Source organism: Oryctolagus cuniculus, chromosome 6, assembly GCF_051225735.1.
Source record: "Oryctolagus cuniculus isolate XC-2025 breed Fujian yellow rabbit chromosome 6, ASM5122573v1, whole genome shotgun sequence".
Classification (NCBI taxonomy): Eukaryota; Metazoa; Chordata; class Mammalia; order Lagomorpha; family Leporidae; genus Oryctolagus; species Oryctolagus cuniculus.
Genome location: NC_142872.1, coordinates 117280254 through 117303872, shown reverse-complemented (window position 1 = coordinate 117303872; position 23619 = coordinate 117280254). Strand labels below are relative to the sequence as shown.

The following is a 23619-nucleotide window of genomic DNA, read 5'->3' as shown; positions in this document are numbered from 1 at the left end:
ACAATTGTTGAATGAATGGGAAAATTCAAACTGAAATTACATAATCTTTTCCTTTCTAAGAATATTGATAGCAAAACACTAAATACTAGTTTATATGAAATACATTTCAAATAAGAGGACAGGACAATTCAAATCACTAAAATGCTTTCAATAAAAATAGAAGAGTTAAAATAAATTATTTGAATGATCAGCTGAAAAAAGAAAAAGAATAAATTTAATAAATAGGAAAAGAAAGGAAATAATAAATATAAAACCAAAACATGGAATAGAAAAAAAATATTCTTTGCTTAAGAGGAATTAACAGGGAGCTGGCACTGTGACATAGAAAGTAAAACTTCCACCTGCAGTGACAGCATCTCATATGGGCACCAGTTCAAGTCCTGGCTGTTCTACTTCTGATGCAGCTCCCTGCTAATGTACCTGGGAAAGCAGAAGAAGATGGTCCAAGTCCTTGCACCCTTGCATCCATGTGGGAGACCCAGAAGAAGCTCCTGGCTTTGGATTGGCCCAGCTCCAGATTGGCCCATCTCCGGCCACTGAGGCAGTTTGGGGAGTGAACCAGTAGGAGGAAGATCTCTCTCTCTCTCTCTCTCTCTCTCTCTCTCTGTGTGTGTGTGTTTTTCCCTCTGTGTGTGTGTCTGTGTGTGTAACTCTGACTTTCAAATAAATGAATAAATCTTTTTTTTAAAAAAAAGGTATTAACAAAATTGATGATACTGGATAACTTAATTAAGAAAGAATGGAAAAATCACAAACATATATGTAAAATAAACATCAAAGGGAGAAAGCTTTAAAACGATAAATTTTTAAAGATCATAAACATACATACAAATTTGAAAAGATAGATAGAAAAGAAAATTTTTCCAGAAAAATAAAGATTACCAAACTTCATTGTATTAGAAATAAACTAATTTTTGTAAAAGAAACTGGAGAATATTACCAAGAAAGTACCCTATAAAAGGGTACCAACTAACAGATGATTTCAAAGAAAGATTCTAAAATCTTCCAAGACTAGTTGTTGCAAAAGTGCTCTGCATGATGAAAAGCGCCAGATAAGCACATTAAGAAGAGATTAAAGCACTGACACTTAAACTTGGTAAAGACAACAGAGAAAAGAAAATTTAATATCACTGAAGAATGATATAAAAGTGTTAAGTAAAAAATTAATAAAAATTGTGTTCACTAATTTAACACAATAATAAGAGTAAAGTATATCATGATCAAGAGATTTTTTTTGAGAAATTTAAGGTAGTAGCAATAGTAGGATACCCATAATATAATATAGTATACAACAGCTTTAACTAGGAAAGAAGGATTATCTCTATAAATGTTGAAGAAGCCTTTAGTAATATTCAACATTTTTCCCAATTTCTATTAAAAACACAAAAACATAAAATAATAAATAATTTCTTATAATTAAAAATCATTTTTATTCTTAAAGTTGGCATGATAATTAATTGAGGTACAAAGAGCATTTTAGGTATGCTCAAGAAAGGGCAAGAATGCTATTTCCACTATAACAACATTATAATAAAATGCTACCTAATGCTATTGGACAACAGAAGTTACTAATTCTCTGAATTTATAACGAAGTGAAAATATCTCCTAAAAATACTAGCAAATTAATGAATAATAAAACTAATTAAAGCAAAAGAAATCAATAAGGCAACAAGATGTAAAGCTAACATAACAAAATCAATCACTTTCATAGACACAAACAATAACCAGTCAGACAATACGTGGTAAAGAAAACCCCATGATTATTAGAAATAAACTCGACAAAAATGTGCCAAGTCTGTAACAGGAAAATTTTTAAGTGCTTCTAAAAGACACAAAATTAGACTTGAACAAAATGAAAGGCATCTTGTGTTCTTGGGCTGGACAGCTCAGTATCATAAAAAAAAATCAACTCAATACAACCTCAATAAAAAAATCATCAAGGTTATTTTTGGAGCTGGGCAAGTTGATACTAAAGTTCATAGAGAAAGACAAAATATCCAAGAATAGCCAGAGCTCACAAAATATAACTACAAAAGCAGACTAGTCTTACCAGACATTAAATCTCTCTAAAACAGGGTGCTACTGCTACAAAAACAAACACACAGACAAGGGAGGGAAGGGGTACGGTAGGGAGGGCAGAGAAGAGGTGAGGAGAGGAAAGAGGAAGAGTCAAGTCCTGAAATGATCTAACTACCTATGATAATGATAAAGATGCACCTTAAATTATGACAGCAAAGATGAGCTTTTTAATAAATGCTGCTGCCACAGCTAGCTAGGCAGCCTCTTCGAAAAACAATAAGGTTAGAGGAGTTGGCATTGTGGTGCAACAGGTTAAGCTACCTCTTGGGATACATGCATCCCATATCAGAGTGCCTGGAATCCAGTACCAACTCTGCTTCTGCTCCAGCTCCTGACTAATATACTTGGCCCAATTACTCGGATCCCTGCCACCCACATGAGACACTGAATGGAGTTTCTGAATCCTGCCCTTGGCCTGGTCCAGCCCTGAATTTTGCAGGCTGTGGAAAATGGACCAGAGAATGGGGATCAACCCCCTAGCTTGCCTCTCTCCCTCAAGCTCTATCACTGCCTTTCAAGTAAAAAAAATTTAAATAAACAAGAATCAGCTTATAAAAATTATGAAAAGTAAAACTAGCCTTTTTAAAAAGAAATGAAGTTAGAACCATATCTCACAACATGCACAAGCAGCATTGTTTACAATCCCATATATTGAAATCAACTTGAATGCCCAAATAGAGATGTGATGAATAAACTAGAATATATTAACATAATCAAATACTATGCATCAATAGAAAAGCATAAGTAATATTTCTGGGAACTGATATGGAGTGATTTCCAGAATATATTATTAGATGAAGATAGCAAACTGTAAAATAACACTACCTTTTATGTATAGAAGAAAAGATTTTGTGAAAGAAACAGAGGAAGTATAAACCAAAAATAAATGAAGCAGTTCACCTACAGGGGATGGGTAAGAGTGCAGTAAGAAGGAGGGGAAAACAGGCAGTGATGGGGGAGGGACTGGGTGCTGATAGTTCTGAGTGTGTCTCCTGTCTTACAACTTACAATTTTATTCCTGTTAGTACTTCTTTGTTCTACTTAATACCATTAGTTGAATTCTTTAATTAACACACAATTATTCTTATGTGTTTAAATTTAACTGAAAAGTGATCCCTGTTAAATATAAGAGTGGGAATAAGAGAGGGAGGAGATGTACAGTTCTGCACATGCTCAGTTGGACTTATCCCTAATGGTAGTCAGAAATGTGTCAGGGGATTCCAATTCAATCCCATCAAGGTGGCATGTACCAATGCCATCTCACTAGTCCCAGTGATCAATTTCTGTTCACAATTGATCATAATGATAGGATTAAGTATCAAAGGAATCACATAAACAAGAATAGTGTCTGCTAATACTAACTGATAGAATTAAAAAGGAGAGAAGGATCCAACATGGGAAGTGGGATACACAGCAGACTCATTGAATGGCAGATGCCCTAAACAGCATTCTGGCCTCAGAATCAGCTCTTAACACATTTGGATCTGGCTAAAAAGCCCAAGAGAGTATTTTAGTCATGGAAAGCCAAGACACTCTGGCAAACGAACAAAAAAAAAAAAAAAAAATGGCCTAAATGAAAGATCTCTGTGAGTGAGATCCCAGCAGAAAGAATGGACCATCAAAGAAGGAGGTACCTTTCTCTGAAGGGAGGAGAGAACTTCCACTTCGACTTTGGCCTTGTCTAGATAAGATGGGAGTTGGAGAACTCAAGAGGCTTCCATAGCCTTGGCAGCTCATGACAAAAGCCTCGGGTGATTACTGACGCCATAAACAAGTGTGTCAATTGTTAAGTCAACAACAGGAGTCACTGTGCATTTACTCCCCATGTAGGATCTCTGTCCTTAATGTCTTATACTATGTGAATTAACAGTATAACTAGTACTCAAGAAGTACTTTACACTTTGTGTGTCTGTGTGGGTGCAAACTGTTGAAATCTTTACTTAGTATATACCAAATTGATCTTCTGTATATAAAGATAATTGAAAATGAATGTTGATGTGAATGGGATGGGAGAGGGATCAGGAGATAGGATGATTGCAGGTGGGAGGGTAGTTATGGGGGGAAAAAAACTGCTATAATCCAAAAGTACTTTGGAAATTTATATTTATTAAATAAAAGTTAAAAAAACAGCAAGTAGCAGGATCAATTCTTTTTTAAAATCATAAAATTATTGCCTATGTCTGCTATGCTTTGGTTTTCAGATTCCTGAAAAGATAATTTATTAATTCAACATGTTTTCTGAGAATTTACCATATCCAGAGTGCTATGCTAAGTACCGTTGATATTTTAAAATGAATTAAGCTACTATAATTACTCTCAAGAGCTTTGTTCTCTACATGCCTTATATAGAAAAGAAACAAACAAATATAGATATATAGAAAATTATGTGCTAAATAAAAAGCAAATCATAAAGTCAGAATTTTTATATGATGAAAATAATGTGCTTACATCTTAATTTCATTCCAGTTCCTTTATTATTTTGTTATAGTTTCCTCTAAAAATTACATAAGACAACTTAAAGAGCTAGCCATGCTAGAATGATTAAAATAATGTTAAAGAATAGGTCAAATAAAGAAGTAGACAAGAATTGTGTGTTTCAGGGGGTGAAACTAGACAAATAAAAGCTGCAGTGTGTATGTGGGGAAGCTTGTGCACTATGAGAAGGCAAGAAAGGAAATGCACTGATGTCACAGAGAACGTATCATCCGATAAATAAAGCAGATGAGTTACTCAAGTGACTATATCGCCAGACAGCAAAGCCCCTGGAGACCCTGATCTTGCAACTTCCTAGAGTACACGAAGCACTCAAAATCTTTGTGGCATAAGCCTCTCTGTTACTGGCAGCTGAGAGCATTTTTAAATGACATACTCTGATCAGATCAGACAAGAAAGTTTCAGATACATTAACTACGTACTCTTATTAACCTAATCCATCTGTTGGTTCTTCAAAGACAAAAATAAAAATTCATCCTGAGAGTGAATGATGTACAAGCAAAAGCAAACTAATACGCAAATAAGTAAACGCAAACCAGCCAAACAAACACCTCCTGGTTTGTAGGAACTGGATACCTCGGGAACCAGGTCCTCCTGGTCAGTAGATTTCAAAAGTAAAGAAGAATCAGTATGAAGTGGCTTCAAAAGATCCAAAAGACTAAGGTTGCAGCTAATGATAGATGGAGAGATGAGTCTGAAGGTCAAATAGAGCTCAGCCATCTGTTCAAAAATTGGCTAAAACATAGATCACATCTCCAGGACCAGAGCTAAAGAGGGAGGGAAGCAGATATTTGATGAAGTTATAAGAGAAAACATGTAACTCTCTGGATCAGATGGTACATGCAATAAAAGGCCATGAAAATGAAATTATTTTTATTATCTTTAATAATATCCTGTTTTACTCATATAGTTCTAGGGAGTTTTATTCTGGGAAATTGGATATTTTTTTTTTGTATGTTAGAATTCTAGATTTCACTTTCATATTTTATTATTTAAATTCTAAATCCAAATATGCTAGATAATAAGAAAATGCACAATGATTGTTTCAAACTTGTGGAAATTGTTAAAATGAGAAGAAACAGAAGGTTGCTGGGTCTTGCATTATTTAAAAAATTTGATATGCACATGAAACTTCTTGTTTCATGATTCATAGAATAAGGGAAAGCCCAAAGTTATTATGAATCACAAATTCAGAGAGAAATACAGATGGCTAATGTTAATACAGAGATTTTTTTTTTATTTTAAATGAAAAGAAATTGAGGAAAAGCTTTAACAAGGCTACATATCCATATTAGAATCACCAGTTAACATGGCCATTTCTGCAATCAAGACTGATGATAGGTTTCTTAGAGGACTCCACAAAGGCCAAGTGAGAGGGAAAAGGCTCTGTGCAAGTCTCAAAAGACGGTGCCATCACCAGGCCTAACACAGTGGAGTGTCCCACCATGTCGGACCCTGCCATGCACACCAGCTCCACAATCAACACCTTGGACTTAAAGGAAAAGAAGGAAGCGTGCAGGAGGCAGAGCGTGAACGAGATGCCTCTGCTAATGGGAACGCTAACAAGGGAAATGGCAAGCAGGAGGCGGACAATGAGATAGATGAAGAAGAGGAAGAAAGTGGAGAGCAAAAAAGAGGAGGCGGGAGGGGGTGTTGGTGACGAAGAGGACGCAGGTGAAGATGAGGAAGCCGAGGCAGCTACAGGCAAACGGATAGCTGAAGGTTGACAATGTTGATACCAAGAAGCAGATGATTGGTGAGGATCACAAGGGACTAGACAGCAGAAAAGGAAAAGTTAAACTTTATTAAAAAAAAAAAGAAGAAGAAGAAGAAGAAGAAAAGAAAAAAAGGTCGCCGAGACCCAGCCACTCACCCTGCACTTCCCGTCTCAGACCACAAACGTGGTCGCCTTGGAGTATGGAGGATGCCTGCCCGCCACCTGCAGCGCCATCTGCGGACCACGTAGGTCTCTCCACCATGCGACCGAAATCAATGTGGATTGGCAACAGTACAGGAAAAGAACCAAAATTCCAGGCCCTGCTTTTCTTCCTAAAAATACTTTTAAAAGCAAAGCTTGTGTTTTTCATTTACATTTTATATTTTTGTACATATTGTTAAGGGTCAACCATTTTTAATGATCTAAGGATGATCAAACCAGCCGTCAGAGCATTCTCTGTCCTACTTCTGGCTTGACTTGTAGTGTGACCATGTTCATCATATTCTCAAAGGAGAAAAAAGAAAACTTGTTAAAAAAAAAAAAAAAGCAAAAACAACCAAAGTCTTATTCAAAGCCTTCCAGTAGCTTTTGTGTGTGTGTGTGTACTGAGCTGTACTAGAACTAGTTGGTTTGTATGAGATGGTTAAAAAGGCCAGAAATAAAGGGTTTCCCTTTTTCCTTTTCTTGCCTATCAAGTTGTTACTTATTTTGTTTTGGCCTGATTGATGGATGTGTGAAACAACGTTGTCCAACAATAAACCGGAATTTTATTTTGCTGAGTTGTTCTAACAACAACAACAAAAAGCTTCTGAAGTGAAGGTTTCAGGGTATCCAGGAAATAGGTATTTATTCTATGAAATCACAGACAAGCCATAGAAAAAACGGATTGACCCTCTAGTCTGGTTAGTTTCCATGCAAAAATACCACTCAAATGTTCTGTTTTTCTCAATAAAGTGAAGACGATTTCTATTCTCTTTTCATCTTACATCTAGAATTCTTCCATAGCTACAAGGCAAAATAAGTCCAAGACTTTTGCTATTTCCTTCCTTCTGTGTCATATCTTGTCTTCCCATCTGCCAATTCTAAGCAGTCATCAACTATTTCCCCTCTTGGCATTGACATGATGTTTAACCTTGTAAATAATGTTACACTATAAAATAGAGTTTCTAGCAACCCAGAAACAGCCACTTAGGAAATTTATGTATCTGTAATTCAGTCTAGGATAAGGGAGTAAGCAAAAAATGGCTATTAAATAGGCAGTTCCATGTCTAATATTCAATGTCTTTTTTTATTTTATAGTCACTTCTGATTTATCTAATTTTGACCGATGACTAGAAATAGCAAATTATGGGGGCCAGCACTGTGTTGTAATAGGTTAAGCCTCCACCTGCAGCACCAGCATCTCATATGAGTGCCAGTTTGTGTCCCAGCTGCTTCTCTTCAGATCCAGATCTCTGCTATGGCCTGAGAGAGCAGTAAAAGATGGCCCAAGTGCTTGGGTCCCTGCACCCATTTGGGAGACCCGGAAGAGGCTCCTGGCTCCGGATTGGCTCAGCTCTGGCCATTGCAGCCATTTGGGGAGTGAACCAGTAGATGGAAGACTTCTCTCCCTGTATCTCCCTTTCTCTGTCATTCTGCTTCTCAAATAAATAAATCGTAAAGAAAAGAAAGAGCAAATTATATGTTTTGGCATTTGGAAAAAGAAGTACTACAATGAACTTGGAAACAACATACATGCCTGATGCTGAACAGGACAAAGACCAGTAGAAAGCTAAGTCCCCAGATCTCAGAGCAGCAAGCCTATGAAACAAACTCAGTACCATTTACTACTGATATAGGCAATAATATCATAAAATCATAAAATTTGGAAAGATCCTAGAAATCTAGTGCTATCTCCTCCTCTACTCCTGTAGGAATTTCTCCTACAGCATCCCCTTACTATGACAACCTGGCCACTACATCAACACAAGGATGGCTTCAGGGCCTTTCAAGGAAGCCTATTCCATTTTCTAAAGCATGTTTTAGAAAACTCATCCTGTAAAATCCCAAAATTGTATCCCTTTATCTTGAGTTTATTCATTTAACCAACATTTCTACAGTAACTACTGGAAGCCACAGATAGTATCTCCATAAAGCTAAAACATATCTGCCTTTTACCTTCTGGAGAGACAAACTTGTGAGCAAGAACGACAATAAAGCACAATTCGCTTTTCCTTCACCCTACTTCCACTTGTGAATTCCCACGTCTCTGTATGACTCACCTGGATTATACCTCCCAAGAACGAAACCGCTGCTGCCACGCTGATCCTCTGCAACTCAAAGTCAGATAAGCCCAGCACACTTGAGTTACTCTGTGTGGTGAGGTTCTGGTTGCTCTGGGGAACGAGCCGTTCCACCGCATTGGCTGATATTAAGGATGTGAGGGCAAAGGTGCCTAAAAGGGGGTGTGGGAAAACTCATCTCAGTAACTCAAAAAATAGCTTGATTAAAAATTGTTGGATTCCACCATTACAGTTGAAGCTACATTGTAAAACCTAATAGATATACTAGAAATATTCTCTTCTGTAGCATGATTTTTCCACCCTTAACACTACTCCATGGAGGAAACATAAACCTACCTCTGTATACATGTATCCATTCAATGTAGCGCAAGTGTTTGGCCTGATGGTTAAGACGTCCTTGTCCTGTGTGAGAGTACCTGGGCTAGATTCCCAGCTCTGGCCCCCAACTCTAGCTTCCTACTAATCAGACCCTGGGAGACAGTGGTGATGGCTCAGATAATTGAGTTCCTGCTACCCATGTGGGAGACCTGGATTAAGTTGCCAGCTCCTAGATTCAGGACCATGGCATTTGGGGAGTAAAACAATGAATCAGAGTTCCTTCTCCCTGTCTGTACATTTCTCTGTATCTCTCTATCTCTTGAATAAATTTTAAAAATATTTTAAAGCTATGATCACATCTCACACCTATCTACTTGCTGTTCTTTTCTAGGCCATAAATTTTCTCAACTTTCTGCAGATTAGCATAAGGGAATGGCCTAGGGCCAGGAATTATGATCATGTATTCTCAATTCTCAGAACTCCCCTGAATTATACCTCCCAAGAAGGATACTACTGCAGTGGTTTTGGATTTGATTTGAATCCAACACCTCCATTTACAACAATATTACCTGAAGTACATTACTCTACGTCTAAATAACTTCATATATAAAATGTTATAATAGGGCCGGCGCTGCGGCTCACTAGGCTAATGCTCTGCCTGCGGTGCTGGCACCCCAGGGTTCTAGTCACGGTCGGGGCACCAGATTCTGTCCCGGTTGCCCCCTTCCAGGCCAGCTCTCTGCTGTGGCCCGGGAGTGCAGTGGAGGATGGCCCAAGTCCTTGGGCCCTGCACCCTATGGGAGACCAGGAGAAGCACCTGGCTCCTGGCTTCAGATCAGCACGGTGCGCCGGCCATGGTGCACCGGCCATAGTGCGCCAGCCGCAGCGGCCATTAAGGGAGTGAACCAACGGAAAAGGAAGACCTTTCTCTCTGTCTCCCTCTCTCACTGTCTACTCTGCCTGTCAAAAAAATTTTTTTTAAAAAATGTTATAATAGTACATTTCAGGTTTTGGGGAGAATATAAGTGTGATGGTAAGTATGAAACCTCAATAAGCTCAATATAAACTTATGTGAAATGCATGCACCTCCAACCTACCTGTGAAAACCCTACTTGTCTTTCAACTTCTGACTCAAATCCCACATCTCAGATCCTTCTGGCAAGGATTAATCATTCTACCTCCTATGAGTTCATAGCAGAGCACAGCTTTATTAGTATTAAAATGTGCTATTGCCCACAAAATGATCAAACACACAATTTCTGTCTTCTGCTGTTAGATAAAGTTCAACAGTATTTGCCAAACATTCCCATGCCCTCACACGTATGTAGGACTATTTTCATTGCATTGCCCTTTTCATGCCCAGAGTTCTGATGCCTCTCGTCTTGGCAAAGCATGCCCAAAAATGTAACCACATGGACAGGGAAATGCTGCTTCCCACAGAGAGGGCTCAGAAGTTTGGATGAAAGAAAACCTACTGTAGCATTGTGCGAACCCTCCCTCTGACTCATTGCTTAAGGACTTCAGTTTGCTGCAGTCATAAGTGATACTTTATGAAAAAGGGCCTGTGCCAGATGTAGACATTCTAATGAAAAGAAGGCAGCAGAATAGGGCAACAAAAACATGAGTTCTACAGAAATAAGATTCAGTGGAAACCAACACACCGAATCATCTTGTCTTACTGGATAAGACGTATGATTTCTGCTGTGGATTCAGAATAATGTAGTGGTCGTAACTTCCAGTGAACTAAGCCTCAAATCTCAGAACTGCCACATCAATATCTCCTTATTTTTAACAGGTAAACTTTCTCAGCCATGGGGCTGTTACAGGTTTAAATCAGATAATGTAACATAGCACGTGTCATAATATATAGCATGTAGTTAGCACCAAATAAATATTAGTTGTTCAGATGATTCTTAGTAAGACTAAGATAAGAATGTTCTGTTTTGGACTGTTATTCTCTGCTCTTCTCTGTTCATGGGGTAGTGATACTTAAATATACACGGGGCTGGCACCGTGGCTCACTTGGTTAATCCTCCGCCTGCGGTGCCAGCATCCCATATGGGCACTGGGTTCTAGTCCTGGTTTCTCCTCTTCCAGTCCAGCTCTCTGTGGTGGTTTGGGAGGGCAGTGGAGGATGGCTCGAGTGCTTGGGCCCCTGCACCCACATGGGAGACCAGGAGGAAGCACCTGGCACCTGGCTCCTGGCTTCGGATCGGCACAGTGCCAGCCATAGCGGCCACTTAGGGGGTGAATCAATGAAGGAAGACCTTTCTCTGTGTGTCTCTCTCTCTCACTGACTAACTCTATCTGTCAAATAAAAAAAAAATTAAAAAAAAGTACAGAGAAAATTGAACAGAATTCCCTGAATGAGCTAAGTCATCCTCAAAAAATCATTAATAAACACTGACCATCATGGTCATTTTCCTCTTCATAAAGTACCAAACTGAGAAAACATGAAGGAATTAATCCATTTGGTGATTGGGGATACGACCCTAGCACTCACGACAAGCAGTATCAAGCAAGGCAAATTCCACAAGAACATAGTCTTGATGTGCTTCTCAGGGTGTGTTCCATTAGGATACTCATGAGACCAAATTATGTTCCACTGAAAGCTAAGGAGTGTGCCTTTTGGTCTTTAAATCTCCAGGAAAACAAAGAAAACTGTTTTTGTATAAAAAAAAAAAACCATTTAACAAATGATTACCAATGAAAATGAAGATGAATATATCTGAATGTAGACCTATCTTTTCTGGAATTTGGAGAAAAATAAGAAGGAAGTGAATAGTAGAAGAAAAAAGGCCACTGCAAAGCTTTGTTAAGGGAAGTACACTTCATCCATATATGAAAGTATTGCCTCTTTAGGCTGTTTGCAAGTCAGTAGAGGAGTTAAGGACACTGCTACTGCAGGTGAGTACGTGCGGATGCTGCGCATGACAGTCCACCTTCCCAGTCTCGTGGTCCTCATTTTTAAAAATTTCAGGTAAGGTATATGAATTTCATGTATTTCATAAACAGATTTAGGAACATAGTGATACTTCCCACCATACCCTCCCTCCCACCCCCGCTCCCACACTGCTCTGTCCTCCCTCACCTATTCCCTTATTTTGTCTTTATCCCCTCCCTACTATTTTACTATTTTTCCCTTATTTTCTCAATATTCTACCTTGGTTGAGCTTTACGCCTACTCATAGTACTTGAAATACCACTAGCCCATCTGGTCACTTAGCAGTGCTGTGGGTAGCAGAGTTAAAGAGGAAGTGAATATGGACCTTAGATTTGTACAGACTCAAGTTCAAATCCCAGTTCTCTGAATCTTAGCCTCTAGTTTTGGTCAAGTTACCTAACCTCTCTCAGATTCCATATTTTTAAAATGATGATAAAAATACCTAGTTTAAAAATTTGTATGGAAGGTAAACAAGATTTCATGTTTAAAAAATTCTGTCACAAGCACTACTGCATTGTAGGCTTTCATTAAATAATTGTTTATTTTTACTTTTCCCATAAGTGTCCTCTATTGTCCCTCTAATATTTTCTCTAAATTGCTGAAAGGAAGTTGCTCTGTGAAAAGATTTGGTAATTTAGAACTAAATATATTCCACCAATTGTCATATACTAGTCATCCTTAACAATTCTGTTTCCACTAGATTCAAACTCAGGCTTCTATTCTTTTCATTTTAATTCCAAGATATACTATATGCAAACGAAGATAAATAATCAGTTGGTTGAATTCTTTTTCTTAAAAACTATATTTAAATTGGGGCTGGCACTGTGGTGCAGTGGGTTAACGCCCTGGCCAGAAGTGCCAGCATCCCATATGGGCACTGGTTCTAGTCCTGGCTGCTCCACTTCCAATCCAGCTCTCTGCTATGGCCTGGGAAAGCAGCAGTAGAAGATGGCCCAAGTCCTTGGGCCCCTGCACCGCATGGGAGACTCAGAAGAAGCTCCTGGCTCCTGACTTTGGATGGGCACAGCTTCAGCCGTTGTGGCCAATTGGGGAGTGAGCCATTGGATGGTAGACCTCTCTCTCTCTACCTCTCCTCTCTCTGTGTAACTCTGACTTTCAAATAAATAAGTAAACCTTTATAAAAAAAACTAATTTAAATTAAAATAAGAAAATTCTTTATATTGAGCAAAACCACATATCCAATGTTAGTATGGATAACTATATGAATTATTTACCTCAAAACATGTCTCTAGCATAATTTATTGTATCATTTAGTTCTTCATTTTGAACTTTATTTTGAACACTTCAGCTAGAAGTAAAACCTCAGAGTTAATTTTCTTCATGGAACTCACAATGCAAACAGTTGGGCAGGCATTTGGTGTTCACATCCAACATGAAAGTACCTGGTTCAAGTCTCAACTCCTCTGCTTTGGATCCAAATTCCTGATAACATACACCCTGAGAAACAGCAGATGATGCTTCAAGTACTTGGGTCCATGGGACTCACATTGGAGACCCAGACTGGGTTCCAGTCACCTGGCTTCAGCCTAGCCTAGCCCTGGCTGTTGTTGGCGTTTGGAGGGTGAATCAGTGGGTAGAAGAGCTATTGCTCTCCATCACTGTCTCTCTCTTTCTCTCTCTGTGTGTATATGAGTGTATGTCGCTCTGCATTTCAAATAAAGTGAGAATAAACCTTCAAAAAGATCTTACAAAGAAAGGAAATAATGTAGAAAAGGGACTGTCCCCATACTCATAAACTAAAATTAAATTGTTCTAAGAAGAAATATATTCTATATATTAATGTTTGCAAGAATTCCAGTGAGACAAAATTGACCTGTATATCTATTATCTTATGAAGTTAAAAAAAATTGTTTCTGTATTTCTCCTAACATATACATTGTGCTATGAGGGAAAAAAATCATCTTTCTTCACTGACTGTAAACAATTGTAAATATTGTGACAAACAAAAGAAAGAAAATATCCATCTGGCTCTGTCCTTTGGAGAAGTACATATGCAAAAGTAAAATGTCACTAGTGTTTATTGTATGTAAAGTGACTATAGTTAAGTCTGTAAATTAAATGTATTCTTAAATGTCTATTATTTACCTAGTAGACTACACGTTTGCTATATCTGTTAATAACTTGTTAGAATAGAGTCCTATATAAATGGAAATTTCAAAATCATGCAACCAGCAAAACATCTACATTGACTCCTCAAGAGATAATATGATTTATGTAACCGTACATTTACATATTACAAAATGGTATATTTTGATTGCCTAAAGTAAAAATAACCTTCAGCAAATTTGTTTTGTCTTTCTCTCTTATCTTGTATTAAACAGAAGAAATGCATCTGGGACCAGATATAAGACAAAATGCCTTTTCTTGCTAAAGATGTATCTAAACATTTTGGAAAATGAAAATAAGTTCTTAGGAAATTAAGTTGCTGGACAATTTGAAAACAATGAGCTTTAAGAATTGCTAATTCATTATTATGCTTTTTCTCATTTTACGTCATTACAAAAAGAAAGCTTATCTGAAACACTCAATTGTAAAGAAACAAAGTTGGGGCTTAAAGTTTGGCTATACATGGGTTATAATCTATACATCTTGGACTGCAACCTATGCTCTCACAAGAGATATTTTTAATTTTGGTATTTGTGTTTTTTCACCCAAAATAAGCAGACAACAATGTCTATTTTAGAAAAATTGTGTTAGGGCAAAATAAAATCAACATGTATAGCTTCTAATGAATATTACACACATAGATCTAAATTTAAGTTTGTATACATACACATGTACGCATGTGCACGAATCCATGTATAGTACAGAAATATAAATCCTGGGGCTGGTGTTGTGGTGTAGTGAGTAAAGCTGCTACCTATGTTGCTGGCATTCCCTATTGGCACTGTTTCCAATCCCAGCTTCTCCACTTCCGATCCAGCTCCCTGCTAATGCATCTGTGAAAGCAGTGGAGGATGGCTCAAGTGCCTGGGCCTCGGTACCCACATGGGAGACCTAGAAGAAGCTCCTGACTCCTAGCTTCTGTCTGGCTCAGTCCTGGCCATTGCAACCATTTGGGGAGTGAACCAGTAGATGGAAAATCTCTCTGTGCCTCTCCCTCTCTCTCTCTCTCTCTCTGTAAATGACTTTCAAATTAAGAAAATCTTTTAATAAAAGAAATATAAAACCTAGGGTTTTTTTGAAAATGCTGATTCTAATTTGATAGGTCATCTCTTTCCATCTTTTTTTTCTTTTAAGAGATTGAAAGAGACAGACAGAGAAGACTGTTATATGTTGGATCACTCTCCAAATGCCCACAGTAGCCAGAGCCCAACTGGGACCAAAGCTGAGAGCCAGGAACTCAAATCAGGTCACTCACATGGAGTGCAGGACTCCAATTACTTGAGCCAACAATGCAGCCTCCAAGGCTCTGCAGTAGTAGGAAACTGGAATCAGAAGTTGGAGTCATGGATTGAACTCAGACACTCCAATAAGAGATGCAATTCCAATTGGCATGTTAACCACCAGGCCAAATGCCTACCCTAGATGGTGTATTTCCAAACAATTCTCAGATAACAGTGATTCAGGAAGCATATTTTGCATAACAATGCTGTAAATGACTAATAACTGTTGATCATTCCTTTGTGACAAAGTTAATTGACACAAAGAGTAAAATTCATGTAAATAAAAGAGTGTTTCAGAGGAAATTTAAATATTGATAGGTAGAACTATGGCCTCCCTTAAAAATAGGCAAAAGATCAGAATCAAAGAGAAATCTGAAGATGCCCGATTGCTGGCCTTGGAGATGGGTGAAAGGGTCATGAGACAAGGAATGCAGGCAGCCTGCAGAAGATGGAAAAGTCAAGAGAACAGATTCTCCCCTGGAGCCTCCAGAAATGAATGCAGCTCTGCTGACGCCACCCATCTAGTCCTGTGAGACTCATCTCAGACTTCTGACCTCCAGGACGCTAGAATGATAGCCATGTCTTGCTTTAAACCACTAAACCCGTAGTAATTTGTTACAGTGGAAACAGAAAATTTAGAAGTGATAGTACAAACTAACCATTGAAGAAGTGGTAGCAGAAGATCTTATGTGCACAACATAAATAGAAATATCTTTATGGATATTCCCAGTTAAAACCAATTTTTGTTACTGTTACTATTATTACCTTGATATTTAAGACTAAGGTATAATTTTAGAATAATAATAATAATGGCTTCCTTGACTAAATCTTATTACATAGCAACTAGTAAGTTGGACACGGTATATCAATTATCTAGCTCTTACTATAATCATATGAAATTTTGAGGACCATCTTACCATCAAGAAAGCAGAAAATAGAGCTTTATAACTTTGTATGGGGCCAGCATTGTGGTGTAGCAGGTAAAGCCACCACCTGTAACACCAACATCCCATATGTACACCAGTTCAAGTCCCAGCTGCTCCACTTCTGAACCAGCTCCCTTCTGGTGTACCTGGGAAGGCAACAGAAGATGGACCAAGTGCTTGGACCACTGTGCCCATGTGGGAGACCTGGAAGAAGCTCCTGGCTCTTGGCTTCAGATGGCCCAGCCCCAACTGTAAGCCATATGGTGGATTGAGCCAACAGAAGGAGGATCTCTCCCTCTTTCTGTCTCCATAGCCCTGCCTTCCAAATAAATAAATAAATCTTAAAAAAAAAAAAAAAACTTTTAAAGGGCAGTGCAGAAACCCAAGTTGGCTAACACCACAATCTTGTCTGCTCTGTTCTCAGAATAATGACTGCTGACACTATTTGATAATGCAGAGTACACAATGTAAAAGTTGCACTAATTGAGGAATATTATAAAACCTATCTTGGAAAAAAGCCAAAAAGGTCCTTTAGCCCAGGTAGCAAATACATATAAAATATTTTTCAATATTTAAATAACTAAATTTTATATAGTCTTATCTTTTCTTTGCAAATGCTTACTTTCTGTCATTTCATTGTAAACTCAGAGCATTAGCCTGCTTCTTTCATGGTCTTTTACTTCAACTTAAAAATTCAAAGAATACTTGGAAATAACCTTGGTTACATAGTAATATAGCAATAAATCATCATATATTGACTGCTTGATACACAGACAGATGTCTTGCCCTAATGTTTGCTGAGATTTTCAGTAATAAAGTTAGAACAATTTTGGAAATGTAATCAGTAACCAACAATAACAAAGAGTCCCTTCAATTAATAACCTGAGACTGTCAAATAGAGGAATTATTACCTGTGGCAACGTGTTGTCCCATTCCAAATATGGCATAAATGACGGCAGGAAATAGAGACCCATATAAACCAAACACTGGGTGCACAGATGAGAGAATAGCAAAGGCCAACCCTGTGAAGAAGAACAGAATAATTAGACCCATCTTATAATTCCAAGATATAGTACATTACACAATAGGATAGATACTGGTTTATTTAAAGAGTAAATGAAACACAACTTAATGAGTCAACTTGCTCAATAAAAGACAAGCAGTACTGTTCTAAATAGGAGAAAATTCACTTAACAATTGATATTTATATTTAAATTCCAAAATCTATCCTTTTAGGGTTACTTTTTCCCTTGATTGCAGAAATATCTACAAGACAACAGCAGTAACAATGGTTCACAGTGTCTTCCTAGTAAAAGGTAGGTTTCATTTCAGAGCAAAATATCTCCAGGAAAACATATTTTAGAAGCATTCGCACATGTACCATTTTATTTGCACAATAGCATCTGTGAAATAGGCAGAAGTGGTAGCTTAACTATTGACAGGTGAGAAGCCTTACATGGAATGCAGATTAGAATTAGGGCAAAAAGGACAAAGTCAAAGTTGGCTGGTTGGCCAGACCACTTGGGACTGTGTATCACAGTAGCAGGCCAGTGTACACACCTACAGAGTCCCAGACTGCGTATCAGGGACAGTTTCTTAGAGTGGAAAAGTAATTGACTTTGGTTATCTAAACAATAAGGAATAATTCCTAAATATTAATTCTTACTCCCCATACATACTACAGCCTACACAGTTTGTATATTATATACACATAGAAAATATTCCTAATCATGTCTAAATGACCACTAGCGGTTTAGATGTAAATAAAATATAAATCACAAGGGCCAGCACTGTGGTGCAGTGGGTTAAAGCCCTGGCCTGCAGCACCAGCATCCCTTTTGGGCACCAGTTCAAGTCCCAGCTGCTCCACTTCCTTTTCAGCTCCCTGCTAATGCTCCTGGGAAAACAGCAGCCATTTTGGGGAGTGAATCAGCGGATGGAAGACCTCTCTCTCTCTTTGTCTCTACCTCTCTCTGTAACTCTGTCTTTCAAATAAATAAAATAAATCTTTAAAAAATGAATCCCTGTAAGTTCATTAAAATTATTTTATTTGTAGTTGGTCCTTGAGCTTAGAAAGCTACTTGCACTAGGTTCTGATAAATCCATTGAAGTCTATCAATTTAGTGCTAGATATTTGCTTCAGCATAAAGGACTTTACAAGTCACACAGAGACCTGAGGAAGGAGAGGACATTAGCATCTAGAGTGCCTGGAGGATTTGGAGCATGGCAGTCTTGTACCAATAGCAAATCTTACCACTTTAGATTAATTTTAATTTTACTCTTAAAAATAGACTCTGTAGTCATACACCAAATATTTTTCAAGGAACACAAACATTTTAGTTGTATTAAAATACATGAAAAGGTTACCAGTGGCCATCCTCTTCTTTTTTTTTTTTTTTTTTTCAGGCAGAGTGGACAATGAGAGAGAGAGAGAGACAGAGAGAAAGGTCTTCCTTTGCCGATGGTTCACCCTCCAATGGCCGCCGCGGCCGGCGCGCTGCGGCCGGCGCACCGCGCTGATCCGACGGCAGGAGCCAGGAGCCAGGTGCTTTTCCTGGTCTCCCATGGGGTGCAGGGCCCAAGCACCTGGGCCATCCTCCACTGCACTCCCTGGCCACAGCAGAGAGCTGGCCTGGAAGAGGGGCAACCGGGACAGAATCCGGCGCTCTGACCTGGACTAGAACCCGGTGTGCCGGCGCCGCAAGGCGGAGGATTAGCCTAGTGAGCCGTGGCGCCGGCCTTCTTGTCTATTTTTCATAAGGAGTTACCTGGTAAAAATTATCTACCAACAGATAAGAATGAAGAGCAAGAAACAACATGGCCCACATTTTCCAAGAGTATCCAGATCTGCTAAAGAGGTAGAGAATTTGGGAAAGAGAATGAAGCAAATTTAACAAAAGCATCTGGGATGAGTCATGTGGACACAGAATTCTGGTAAGTTTCAATACTTACAGGATTGGAATTGACCACAAGAAAGCCCCACTTGGCTACATTTGTACTCTACTTGCAATAGCAGGTGTTCATTCAAAACTAGAAGCAGCCAGATCTTTGGATCTTGCCCTAGGAATGGCTACTTCCTGTTTCGCTGCCTGCTTTATTACAATAATATTCTTCTTTCACATATATTTTATCCCAACGAAAATTCATAACAAAATTAGCTCACAACTTGAATCTCTTTGAAACTTACATTTCTATCTATCCTCAGAGAACGGCAGTCATATCTACCTGCATTGGCTCTGGTAGGGCCTGCAGCAACCTGAGAGACTGGAAGGAATGGTGATAGTACACAGAGCTTCTCCTCCAGAGCCAGGAAAAGCTGACTTCTCAGTCCTGGGGTACCTCAGCTGCTTGGCCTCTGTTCACAGAGACAGAATCTCCTATGCCTTCTATAACTTCTTTGTCCTACTTGAGAGATCCTAATGGCCGATGTGTATCAGTATTGTATTGAGTGAACACAAACTCTATGTAAAACTAATTTGATAGGTTTCAAAGTGACCAAAGGAAAAGAAATCAAACTGAATAATCTAACGACTTCCCACCAGGCTCTACTTGTTAAAGGCTCCACCTCACTTCCTAGCATTGCCACCCTGAGGACCAAGCTTCTCACACACGATAACTCGAAGAACAAACCACATACAAACCATAACACTTCCTATCCCTTATGGCAGGTACTGTTGGCTTACAGGAACAAATGACCCATGAGTGGGAGAGGGATGATTATCCAAGGTCACGTGGGTAAGAAACGCCACCACAATGAGATATCACACAAAAGACAAAAGATAGTGTTTTTTTAAAGTTATTTATTATTATTTATTTATTTATTTATTTGAAAGAGTTACAGAGATGGGGAGAGAGAGAGAGAGAGGTCTTCCATTAATGGTTCACTCCCCAGATGGCCGCAAAGGCTGGAGCTGTGTCAATTCAAAGCCAGGAGCCAGGAGATTCTTCCAGGTCTCCCACGTGGGCACAGGGGCCCAAGGACTTGGGCCATCTTTTACTGCTATCCCAGGCCATAGCAGACGGCTGGATTGGAAGAGGAGCAGTGGGACTAGAACCAGTGTCCATATGGGATGCCAGTGCTTCAGGCCAGGGCTTTAACTTGCTGCGCAACAGTGCCAGTCCCAAACTGTGTATTTTCTTAAAAAATCTAGAAATAGAACTGCTGTATGATCCAGCAATCTTGGTATTGAGTGTATATACAAAGGATATGAAATTATCACTTCAAAAAGATATTTATACTCTCATGTTCATTGCAACATTATGATTTAGGTCCCAGAAAACCTGGATCTGCCCCTGGGATCCAGTGTAATTTGTACTAAAACTAATAAGAAAACAAATAAGTTCAGCTTTTCATGATTCCATGTCCCCTTTGGCATGACATCTTTTTGTCTCTTCTCTTTGGAAACAGGATTTTTCAAAGACCACATCATATTTCCTGGTCTTCACTCTACTCATATTCTTCCTTTCATGGGCTCCTGTTTGATTTCCATATCTGCTGTATAAGAAAGTGCTGTTTCTAGGGCCACCAGTGACCTCTCTATTGTGAAGTTCAGTTAACATTTCTGTTGCTTATAAAAAGTGCCATGTCTGTAGAATTGGTACAGATTCTTGAACTTTCCTTCTATATCTCTCTATATCTGGTAATTATTCCATTCCTAAAATTTTGGTGTTGACCAGGCTTTCAACCAGCTGAGAATAGACTTTTAATAGTTCTCACCGCAATAAAAATGATAAGTGAGGTAATGAATATGTTGATTAGCTTCATTTAGCCATTTCATAATAGATATGTATATGAAACATGTTGTACACTACAAATATATACAATTTTGTCAACTATATAGCAATAGTAATAAATCAATGACCAAGACAACCATTTTAAGATGAAAAGAATCCCTCCAAAACGTAAATGCTAAGAAGCTGACAAATCCATGACCAATGGAAAAAATAAACATAATACTTTTACTAATTTTCTGATACACCTCTATAATATGTTTCCTCTGTCACAGTCTACATCATGGTCTGCATTGGGATCTTGGTCCTCAAAAACCTATGTTAATTTTTAATGGATCAATGTTAATGACTAGTAGATGATGGAGATATGTTACCTGAGAGGTAGGCAGAGTGGGGGATCCTTAGATCACTGGCTGTGTCTTTAGAAGGTAGTTCTTCTGAAAGGGTTGGTTACAAAACTGACTCAGGCCTAGCTGCTCTCTCTGCTTCCTGGTATACCATGTGGTCACTCTCATGCATTCTGTCATTCCCTGCCAGTGTCAGATGCCAGAGGAATGACACTTCCCAATCTTGGACTGTGAACCTCCCAAAATGCAAGCCAAAATTAATCTTCCTCTTAAGTGACTTTTCTCGGATTTTTTTATGCAGTGATGAAAATATTCTCCTACAATTTTAGACTGTATATTACTTAAATATTTCTAATGATCTACAACATATTCTATATAGAGAACAGAAATGTAATTTGTCTTTTTGAAAATCAAATATTTGCATCATTTAAAGTATTCTTGATCTCATCTATTTTATCTCAGCAGAGCCTCTGTCAGATTTCATGTGGTGCAATTTGACAACTCCTCTGCTTTCTGCAATATGAGGGCATCCCTGTTGACACCTGCTGAGAGATTGTTTTAATGCCCAGACTCATGCATTCCAACTCAGAGGATCACTCTAAGGGTGAAACTTTGGCCAGTAAGAAAGTGAGCTAGTGAATAGATGTTTGTTCTTTTCTTCCCATTGAAATATGGATGGAGGTGCAGTTGATAACTTCTTGAGGGTGTGGTCCCAATGACATTGCAATTGCCACTGTTAGGGGTAGTCAGCCCCATAATTGGAGTCTTCTCACCATTTCTCCCTTCTTGTCCCTCACTTCTTCCCTGTGGGCTTCTATACCCTCCTGATAAGTGCATATACCCTCTGCCACTAATTCTTGCAGAATTGGATTAAGATAGGATTGCCTATTTAAGTTTGTTTTAAAAAGTGGTATATCAGAACATTTTACATTTATAATTAGTTAATAATACCATGTGAAGTTTAAACTGTCACTTGGAAAAGTCTCTGCTAAGATGCTTGGTATTGGTAAGATTTCAGTACATTTCAAATTTCCTTATGCAGAAACTTTAATAATTGGAATACAGACATAAAGTAATCAGTGTCTTGACAATGTCCTTATTATATTGTTAGTTCCATGTTATACATTTTATTTTGTGGCAACATCCTCTTAGCCAGGTCTCAAAAACATCTTCATTCACTCCAAAGCCTCCAAATGTAAGCAATATGACCCAAGGGAAGTTGGGGAGAAGAAAATGTATTATTTAATCAATTTCTGTTAAAATCTCTTATGTTCAAAAATAGATGACCATGTAGAAAAACTGGCCTTGAAGGACTTAAATACAGGTATAGTGTGCTTTATACATGAATTACCAAGGGCAGTAGGAGAATAATTAACCCCTACTTGAGAGGGAAGTTCAGGAGAAAATGCCTTTGTGTGAGAGAGCTAGGTTTGAAGAAAGGCAAAAAGGTAGAGGCAGTTGTGAGAACACTGTGGATGTAGTGTTTATTCCCTGAGAAAAAGGGGCCCCTGAAGATGTATTTGTAGAGTCTAGCAATGGAGATATCTGAAAGTGCAAGCCAGGGAGGAGGACACTTGTCATCCCAGTATTGAGAAAGGATCAAATTTATTATGGTGGCTAAGGACAACAGGAACCAGAGGCACATGTGCCAGAATGAATCGAACATGGACAAAAATGCCATTTCTTTGTTTCTTCTTACCATGTTCACTTCAGACTTTGAGATGCCCTCATAAGGACGAAGAAGGGACTGTAGCAGTAATAGCCCCTGATTTTCTGGATCTGAATGTGATATGGAAGGAAACCAAAAGTTTGTAGAATGTGAAAGGAAGTGAATGATAAGATATAGTGCATTTTAAAAATTCAGCGATTCATATCCTTGACTGAAAGCTTTAAATAGATTACTGGCAAAAGAATTGTTTCTGCTTCAGCAAAGTTTAAGCACAGCGGAAAGAACAGTCAAGTATGAGTCTTAATGAGAGTTCTAACATGACCTTCTAATCCCATGGACCCAGGGCATGGAAGGAGGGGATAACGATGGTCAACTCGAGTATAGACATAAAACCAAAAGTAAGAAGTGATCATAGTTATAAGGAGGCCTGCTTTGAGAGAATTCTAGTAAGTACTATTCCTACTCCAAGAATCTCCTGGAATCTTCACTATAGTTACAGAATCCAGGATATATGGAATAAATGGGGCTCATAGCATGACATTAAGCATCAAGTACATCTTTGAAAAGTGAAAAAAAAGACATCAATGCAAGTTAATAGTAATAATAAAATAATTTTTTTCTCAAAATGGACTTTAAAACTCAATGGATTGATTGTTCAAGATCACTAATAAAATTTACAGAATTTTTTCCTTGTCGCTTCTACTTT

General features: G+C 38.4%; 1 protein-coding gene across 1 annotated transcript in view; it reads right to left on the bottom strand.

The window, feature by feature from the left end:
* The window catches only part of SLC26A7 (solute carrier family 26 member 7), a 141322-nt gene that overhangs the window by 95153 nt on the left and 22550 nt on the right, over nucleotides 1–23619 (bottom strand). The window contains 2 exon segments of the mRNA NM_001195763.2: nucleotides 8551–8723; nucleotides 17078–17188. Of these exon segments, the coding sequence (NP_001182692.2) occupies nucleotides 8551–8723; nucleotides 17078–17188 (284 nt within the window).